Raw genomic sequence first — 9,797 nt, forward strand, 5'->3', positions numbered from 1 at the left:
TTAGAAAAGATGAAGTCATGGAATTTACATACAAGTGGTACTACATGGAAAGTATCATACTAAGCAAAATGAGTCAGAAAGAGAGGGATTTCTTAGTCAGAAATAGAAAGATTGCATTCATCTGGGGAACATAAAGTAACAAAATAGGAGACAAACACCCAAGAATAGCTGAGATAAGTACCAGGAGGTTTATTCCATGGCTTGGAGGCCAGCTACACATGCTAGGGGAAAAGACAGTTTAGATAGAGAAGGGAGCACCAAATAAAGGGTGTTGGGAGGATCCTCCCAGGATGGGAGAAGCATGCTGAAAGTAGACTATAGACTGAATGTGATTTCCACTCAATGCCTCTTTTGCAGACCAGAACACCCAAAAGGAGAGAGAGAGAACAAAAGGGAATGCCCTGCCACAGTGGCAGGGTGAGATGGGGGGGATAGGGGGTGGGAGGGATACTGGGATCATTGGTGGTGGAGAATGGGCACTGGTGGAGGGATGGGTACTTGATCATTGTATAATTGAAACCCAAGCACAAAAATTTGTAAGTGTACAACTGTACCTCATGGTGTTTCACTAATAAAAATTATAAAAAAAAGAATGGATTCACTCAGTCATTTCAAAAAGGCCTGCGTCTCGTATGGACCTACATCTCCGTACTGTAGGGAGTATCTTATAGGCTGGAGTTAAAAGGCTCACTGGGTACCTCAAGATTTTCGGTGGTCGCTAAGACCTGCTTAAGTCCTTATTAGTACATGCAGTGGAGGATGTGGTACTGTGATGAGGCCAAGGCAAAACTTAGAGCCTAGGCCATGCTGGACAGAAATTTTCAGGGATTAAATTGACTTATGAGATGTTAATAGGTGAAGGGAAATGGCAGAACCCTAAAAAGCAAGTCCCCTTGTCTCGTGCTGATTTTGCTCATGTCTGTGATGCTGCCCTGTGGGCCTGGGAGAAGATTGATGCAGATGCTGAATTCAAGGGAAGCTATACAAAGATTATTCAGGATGCCTCAGAACCTAATGCATACTTCATAGGGAGGTTGATGGAAGCCATTGAAAAGCAGGTTAAGGGTCAGGAAACTCAGGAGCGTTTGTCCAAACAATTGGCTTTTGAAAATGCTAACGAGGATTGCCAGACCATACTGCGCCCCATTAAGGAGAAGGAAGACGTAATGGGGTACTTGAAGGCATGTCAGAATGTTGGTTCTATCAAACATCAGGCACGTATTAATGCTGTTGAGGCCTATGGCATACAGAGGCAAGATCAGGGCAAATGTTTTAATTGTGGGAAATCAGACTATTTCCACAAGGACTGCAGGGTACCTCCCAAACGTGCCACTGTGAGAACACCACCTGGACCTTGTCCATGATGCCATAAGGGAAACCATTGGGCCAGATGGTTGCTGCTTTAATTTTGACACAGCTGGTGACCCAATTTGGGAAACTTGCAGTGGGGCCAGCCCCAGGCCCCGCAAAATCAAGGGATGTTTCCAACTGCAGCCCTTCTCCTCAATATGGAGTTTCAGAGCTCCAGTCAGTAGAGTCACTACAACCAGCCATGGCAGGGAGCGTATTCTTGGATATGCCCAGTTCTAATACAGTTAGTGTCTCTCCCACCCAGAGTCCCTGCAGATTAAATTCTGGTGCAAAGGGACAAGATTTGAAGCCCTGGGTAGAAAGGGAGTTTGCTCAAGTGAACCTTACAAGCAGCACATCAGGTATTCATGGTTGCCTGGAGGACTCCCTGACAGTGAGGGTAAAGGCATCTCAGATCCCTGACTCCGTTCCTCATGGAGTGCATCTAGAGGCTTACCAATAAGCGGTTGAGTTCAGGGAACAAGGAGCCATCCCACCTATGGAATATGCAAAGCTGAGTTCTGTACCTAATGGGCAACAGGTTTTGAGCCAGGACAAAAGTGAGGAACTTCGGAATCAAAGAGTTGTGTCTATTGGTGAATTTGTGCTGGCAAACTGAGCAGAACTTTGTGTAAAAGGGCTTAGCTACCCTGAGAGCCCTCAGTAAGGTCAGAGGTAGAGAGAGCCTTCTCTAGTTTCTAGTCTTGATTCCCAAGAACATCTTCCGGGAACTCAATCTGGACAACCGACTCTCAGGTTTTTTTTATCAGAACCAGTGGTGAAGTGCTAGTTTCAAGGAAGGTTATTCAAAGACTCAGGCTGGTACAGTTTTATTTTTGGGGACGTGAACTTCTACTTCTACTTCTACTTCATGAGATGCCACCTCTGGGAAAACGGCTTCAGGGCCAGTGGGCACTTGGTTATTTCTCCCACTTGGCCATTGCTTATTCACCCAGGAGGCAAGAGATGGCTCATTCCTGGGTGCTCACCCACTCAGCCATTACAGATGCTGAGTCTGGTGAGGGACAGAAGACACTGTTACTAGGATACTTCTGCATGTGTGTGTGTGTGTGTGTATGGTTATGAAGGAGGTTATTTCTGCTATCAGGAAAGAGTTTCCAATGAAGCTATAACTTGCCACATTGGTTTCTTCACTCGCCCATGTGCCAGGGCCTGCTAATATCATCTCAAACTCAGTTTATGTTGTTGGTCTCTTCACTGGTATTGTAACTGCATCTCTAAATGCCCTGAATCATATAGTGCAACAATTGCTTCAGCAGCAACAGGCTCTTTTACAAAAGCACTCTGAACCTGTTTTTATTACTCATATCAGATTTTATTCTGGTCTTCCTGGACCTATGAATTGGGCATAGTATAAAAAAAGGCACAAAGAAAAACGAGGTATGCCCCGTTTGATTCCTTGTCCTTGACATTGTTCTCTTTACAATTTTTGAATTTACCTTGAGGCAGAGTCTCCTGCCTCTGTGCCTGGCTGTTCTTACCGGGGCCCCTTGGAAGAGGGTGGGTTGAGTTTCCCTCCCCATCCCGAGCAGAGTCCTGGCAGCTGAAGACCTCTAGTTCCAGCCACGCCATGCTTAAGACCACTCTCCATGGATCCCCCCAGGAGAGGAGATGCATGTCGAAAGTAGACTATGGACTGAACATGATTGCCACTCAATGCCTCTTTTGCAGACCACAACACCCAAAAGGAGAGAGAGAACACAGGGGATTGCCCTGCCACAGAGGCAGAGGGGGATGGGGGGATAGGGGTGGGGGGAATATTATCCATGGTGGTGGAAAATGGGCACTGATGGAGGGATGGGTATCTGATCATTGTATAATCGAAACCCCCAAAATTGTAAATCTACAACTGTACCTCATGGTGTTTCACTAATAAAAAAACATAAAAAAAAGACCACTCTGCATGTGTTCGGACGAGCTTCACGCATGAAGGAACTGGCAGAGGAACCCAGGTGTGCAGAACCTGGGGTTTAGATCTCCAAGCCTGCTCGGATTGGGACTGGGCCTCCTCCACCCAGATCTCCCATCTTCCAGTATGTAGGCATTTTACCCACCAACTGGCCCCCAGCACCGTGTAATCCCGTCAATGGCCAAGACCCAGAGACTATAAAACTCTGCTCCTGGAAGCGCGCGGCTGCTTTAGTGGTGCACAACATCTTATCTAGTTCTTACTTTGGAGAACCTGGCAGGCTAGCAGAAGTATCCTGCCCACATGGCAGAGTCTGGCAAACTCCCCGTGGCGTATTCAATATGCCAAAAACCAGTAACAGTGATGGGTCTCATTCTCCTGACCCTGAAAGAGCCTTGAATGTGGCACTTTCTAAAACTCAGGGCTAGGACAAAGGAGATGTGCTGGTGTCTGCTCGAGGAAATTGATGAACAACAGGATGACAGTGACAGGGATACCTCAAGGGGAGTCATCTACAGCAGCTGAAAGGCATTTTCAGGAAAATGCACAGGCTCAGAAAATTGTTAATTCTATTTGGATTAACATTGACAAAGAATGTGTAGCAGGGAGACTCCTCATTAGAGGAAAAGGGTATATTTTTCTTTCAACAGATAACCCCACCAAGAAACTTTGGGCCCCATTGCATTTCATCACGAGCTGAATTTATCTGCCTGCTTTAACTTTCAGACCTTTGCAGTCTTACAACCCTCTAAATTCCAGCCTCAAGCCATCATCAAGCTGATTTCAGCTGGAAGTCACGAGGAAATCAGAGGAGCCAGCATCAGAAGGCCTGCAGCAAATGCCTCTAGCGCCTTTAACATATCATGAGATCACATTAAGAGCATTCCTTATACGCTTCTTTTACAGGTTATGGATTAGGCAACTCCAGGACCTCATATTTTGGATTAACAATTCTTTACTTTTACCCTCTCCTTGGAATTCACAGGTGTTTCAGCTCTCAAAGGAGGAAGGAATAACTTTTAATAAAAACACCTTTTCATTTTTCTCTAGATAGCTGTTTGTGTTGGAGTTCCCCCTGTCTCTTTCTCTACCCTCAGGCATGGAGATGTACCAAACCCCGATGGTTGAAGCATTTGATAACTTTAAAAAAGTGTTTTTCCAAACATAAGCTAGGTGGCACATGTATGACTGCCAGTGAACCTGAACAGGGAATGGCTGCATTCCCCTGCTGAAGAGCTCCTGAAAGAAGTTGTGATGCTCCTGTTCCAGTGCTCCCTGCCTGATCCAGTGCTACCTGAAGTTCATCGGATTCCTATAGCTGCTCCCCAGGACTCATTACTGTGAGTGCTACTGCTTCTGTTGCAGAAACAACTCTTCAATTTGTGATCCAGACACTTCACTTCTTCAAAACGTGACTAAATGACTCTGATCACCCCTGGACAGTGCAGGACAACTGGACGCTTTGCGATAAGCACTGCACTGGGATCAGGAGTAGACTGAAGTTTTAGTACAACAAATGAGACTTTTGTGTTTGTAATTGTTACTCTTTCTATTTCAAATTTTTGTTTTTTTTTTGTAAACAGAAAAGGGGGAGATATGGGATAAAATTGCTTTGTCCTTTCTCCCTTGCCTCAAGGAGCTTAGGTTTATCAGGTTATGCCCATCACAGTGCTCCCGAGTCACTCCCATTCCTTCATTTATCTGTAACCACTTCTCTCTGCTCTTCTCCCCAACCAGTAAATCAGCTTTTTCCCATAATCTGAATCTGTTAGTTTGTAAGGTCAGATCCTCTAGGACACTGAAATTGTATTGTAAGTTAATATTTGCTTTTCTCCTCTCCTTATGTCTTTTGAATAGTTTACTTTAATGCAATGTCCTTTTTGTATAGATACAGGAAGACAATTAATATTATGCTTTGTAATTTAGGATTTCATTGGCTATGAATATTATTCACTCCCGGGCATCTGCTTTCTCAACTTAAGCCTCAGTTGCCCTCACTTCCTTGTGCCCCCAAAAGCAGGGTCCTGAAGAGGGACTGAATGAACCCAGGGCAAGAGGTGAGCTACCTTGGCATTGAAATGGACCAGGCCAAAGTGCCACGATACTTAACTATAAGTTAAGAGCTTTATCATAGACAAATGCTGTCATGATCCAAAAGTAACGACGAGACTAGGACCCTGCTAGGGATAGGAAAGACTATCTGGCCTGAGCACTGTAGTCTGAGATTGAGATGGCCCTAGAAGAGCAATTCTATAAGCTTAAGTATTAGTTACTGTATCCATACAAAATAATTTATATTATGTATGCTTATATGTTTGTTGGATAAGGAGAGAAGAAACAGACCCAGGAGATTCTGCTCTAGGGTGGGTCGTCCAGCAGAGAGAGTACCTGTAGTAGAAGCTGCTTTCCCCGAGGGAAAGAACTTTACCCCTATTGATTGTGACCACAGCTATGTGTAATTGTTACCCCAACCCCTCAGGCTTTGGGATTTAACTAGATTGTAAGAGTGGGCTGGGGGATCAGGATCCAGATTCCAGAAGAAGAAGGAGAAAGGGGATCCAGATCCAGATTCCAGAGCGAGAAGGAAAATGAAGGGGGATCAGGAGGAGAATGAAGTAGCATGGGGGGAGGAAGAAGCAGGAGAAGAATCAGAGGAGAATGGAGATGGGAATGGAATAAACTGCAACTAAGGACAAACAAGCCTGGCCCTCATTTCCTTCTTTTGCATGCCCATTGCCATCGACCTCCCCGAGGTGGGGGAACAGGCATGAGACTACCGAACGCAGGCAGTGGGAGAGATAGACCACTGCTGCTGTTTTTTTTGAGTTTACACATAAATATATGTCTGTAAAAATATTAAAATTGGTTGTCTCTTACTATGAACCTCGTCAAATATGGTGTGGTACTCTTGGAGTATGGGTCGTGTATAGTATGAAGTATAAGGGTAGATACATGGGGAGGATACCTCTTCCCGGTCCTGTTAAGCCCAGAGTTCTCAGTCACAAGTCCCGCATACCTGGGTTTTTTGGGGATTCACTCATGAGTGAGGCTCTGCTTGAGCATGTGGAGAGAGCATCTATGAGCATGGCAGTGGTTGAGTTCTGGAGGTTTTCAGTTCCAGGCAATAATCTTTGCATAATATTGAATAATATCACTTTCTGTTGTTCAAGACTTGTATTTTTTTTCTGTAGCTCACTGCACTGATCTTTTATGTTTCTCATAACTTTGCTGACCAATTTTTCATACACAGGATTTTCTTGACTGCATTCTTTACATCTTTGTTTCTTAAGGAGTAGATGAGTGGGTTAAGACTTGGTATAAGTATGATGTACACCAGAGCAATGAACTTCCCCTCATTTTGGAACGTGCTTCTCTGTGGCTTCAAGTACATAGACATGGCTGTTCCATAGAAGAGAATCACCACGGTGAGGTGGGAGCCACAGGTGTTGAGGAGCTTCCGCCATCTTGTTGCTGCCTTGATCCTCATGACAGCGCGAGTGATAACGCCATAGGAGATGAGAATTACTGTTAGAGGCACCAGAAGGAATAGCACTGAGAGAGAAAGGAAAACGACCTCAAGGACTTTAGAATAGACACAAGCAGTCTTAATGACATCTAGGATCTCACAGAAGAAGTTATCCACCTCTTGGTGCCCACATCTTGGCAGCATCAAAGTCAAAGTGGAAATAAGCGTGGCACAGCCAAGAGTAGTTAGCCAGGCAGCCAGCACCATCCTGTGGCAGAGCTGAGGGTGCATGATCACCGTGTAGTGCAGAGGCTGGCACACAGCAGCATAGCGGTCATAAGCCATCACAGCCAAGAGCAGACACTCTGTGGCGCCCAGGTCCAGGGCCACGGCAGCTTGGAGCATACAGCCAACGTAGGAAATAGACTTTTCCGAGCTCCACATATTTACCAGCATCTGGGGGATAACACTGTTGGTATAGCAGAGATCCAAGAAGGACAGATTGGAGAGGAAGAAGTACATGGGCGTGTGGAGCTTGGGGTCCAGGTGAGACACCAGGATGATCATTGTGTTTCCCACCAGAATCACGACATAGAAGATGAGGACAAGTACCGAGATGATATATTCCAGTTGGGGCCATTCAGAGAATCCCAGAAGGATGAAGTCCGTGGAGGAACTTCCATTGTTCATTTTTACTGCTCCTTATGAGAGACTAGGAGAAGTAAAAATTGCCATCAGTCCTAGCTTGTAGCACAGATCTCTAAAAATTGCTCAGGTGCACCACCAATTCCATCTTTTAGTGTTATTTCATATGAAATTTCTTTCACTATTTCCATGGTGTTCAAAACCCAAAGCCCCTTCGTATTTAATCAGAGAAGGGAAGGTGGTATAAGTCAAATGTTGAATCTATTAATTCTTGGGCTGGAGCGATAGCACAGCGGGTAGGGCGTTTGCCTTACAAGCGGCCAACATGGCCGACCCGAGTTCGATTCCTCCGCCCCTCTCGGGGAGCCCGGCAAGCTACCGAGAGTATTGGATATGCCAGACACAGTAACAACAAAGTCTCCAATGGAGACGTTACTGGGCCCGCTCGAGCAAATCGACGATCAACGGGAGGGCCTTTATCTTTATCTTTATCTTTATCTATCTTATTCTTAATTGTTAAGACTTGGAATAAGTATAATGTACACCAGAGCAATGAACTTCCCCTCGTTTTGGAATGCGCTTCTCTGTGGCTTCAATTACATAGACATGGCTGTTCCATAGAAGAGAATCACCACAGTGAGTTGGAGATTCAATAATTGTTAGTTATTTAACAGGTCTAATATGTCATTTCACCTAAATTTAATATATTTTGATGAAGCATAAATTTAGAAACAAGTTTTTCAAGATTTTAGAAAGGAGTGCACAAGTCGGTATAAATACATTAATTCAATTGTGAATATTTGATTATGTGGGGGCCACCTCCCACATTGGAACATTTTTACTCTGGGTCACATTTTTCATCAGGTCACACCTGCATCCCTGATCAGGAGGAAGTAATCTGAGACTTTGCTGTTAAATCTATGTCAGAAAATCGCTTAATCATTACAAACCTTTGCACTATCAAAGGAGTAAGATAAAAAGCGAAAGTTTGTTTTTGGGGTAAGGACAATTAAAAATAAACATAAAAGTCAGAATCACTATGCATATTCCCCGCCAAATTTCTACATGTCAATCTTTGATAGTAATTATCATAATAGCGATCACCATGAGTACCATACTTCATAGCATTCCTTCTATTCACCTTGTACACTTATATTCCGTATAAACTTCTGTGTTACTTACTATTATGCTCCTTTTCGCATCTATTTTTTTCTTTTAATTTTTTAGAATTTTTTATTTTTAAATATTTATTAGTGAAACACCATGAGGTACAGTTGTAGACTTACAAATTTTTGTGCTTGGGTTTCAGTTATACAATGATCAAGTACCCATCCCTCCACCAGTGCCCATCCTCCACCACCACGGGTCCCAGCATCCCTCCCACCCCCCATCCCCTCCATCCCACCCTGCCTCTGTGGCAGGGCATTCCCTTTTTTTCCTCTCTCTCCTTTTGGGTGCTTTGGTTTGCAAAAGAGGCATTGAGTGACAATCATGTTTGGTCTATAGTCTACTTTCAGCATGCTTCTTCCAACCTGGGAGGATCCTTCCAACACCCTTAATTTGGTGCTCCCTTCTCTATATGAGCTTCCTTTTCCCCTAGCATATGTGGCTGGCCTCCAAGCCATGGAGCAAACCTCCTGGTACTAATCTCGTCCATTCTTGGGTGTTAGTCTTCTATTTTGTTACTTTATTTCTCCAGATAAATGCAATCTTTCTATGTCTATCTGTTTCAGCATCTATTTTTTTTTAACTGAATCACCGTGAGATGCAGTTACAAAGCTTTCATGTTTGAGTTTCAGTCACACAATGATCAGACATCCATCGCTCCACCATTGCCCATTCCCCACCACAAATGTTTCCAGTATACCTCTCCCCTTTCCAACCTTCCCCCTGCCTCTTTGGCAGACAATTTTTCCCATACTCTCTCTACTTTTGAGCATTATGGTTTGCAATACAGATACTGAGAGGTATCTCAGTTTGTATCTCAAACAGTATCTCAAACAGATACTTTTGGTCCTTTATCTACTTTGAGAACACATCTCCCATCTTGAGTGATTCCTCCAACCATCATTGTCTTAATGATCCATTCTCTATTCTAGTTGCCTTCTTCCACCAGCTCATGAGACAGGCCTACAACTATGGGCAATATTCCTGGCCCTTGTATCTACTGTCCTTGGGTATCAGTCTCATATTATGCTATTTTATATTCCACAGATTAGAGCAGTCATTCTATGTCTGTTCATCTTTTTCTGACTCATTTCACTTAGCATTGGACCTACTTTTATTTTTGAGATATGGATAAAACCTGTCAATTTTGTTCAGATTTTCCAGAAATCCTTAAAAATATATCTCACAATAGAGGGCAGATTAAAAAGTAATCTATCATGCCATACATCTATGATAAAA

At 43.9% G+C, this 9,797-nt stretch overlaps 1 protein-coding gene across 1 annotated transcript; it reads right to left on the minus strand.

The window, feature by feature from the left end:
• Positions 1-6,497: 6,497 nt before the first annotated feature.
• Positions 6,498-7,436, minus strand: LOC130040238 (olfactory receptor 2J3-like). Its single transcript, XM_056132248.1, has one exon. It carries the CDS (start codon positions 7,434-7,436, stop codon positions 6,498-6,500), a length of 939 nt encoding a protein of 312 aa, XP_055988223.1.
• Between the last annotated feature and the right edge of the window lie 2,361 nt (positions 7,437-9,797).

This window comes from Sorex fumeus, unplaced genomic scaffold (assembly GCF_029834395.1).
Source record: "Sorex fumeus unplaced genomic scaffold, SorFum_2.1 ptg000094l, whole genome shotgun sequence".
Lineage (NCBI taxonomy): Eukaryota > Metazoa > Chordata > Mammalia > Eulipotyphla > Soricidae > Sorex > Sorex fumeus.

Bases quoted from the DNA above. Each gene is read 5' to 3' on its own strand.
- LOC130040238 (XM_056132248.1), bottom strand. From the start codon at position 7,436: ATGAACAATGGAAGTTCCTCCACGGACTTCATCCTTCTGGGATTCTCT.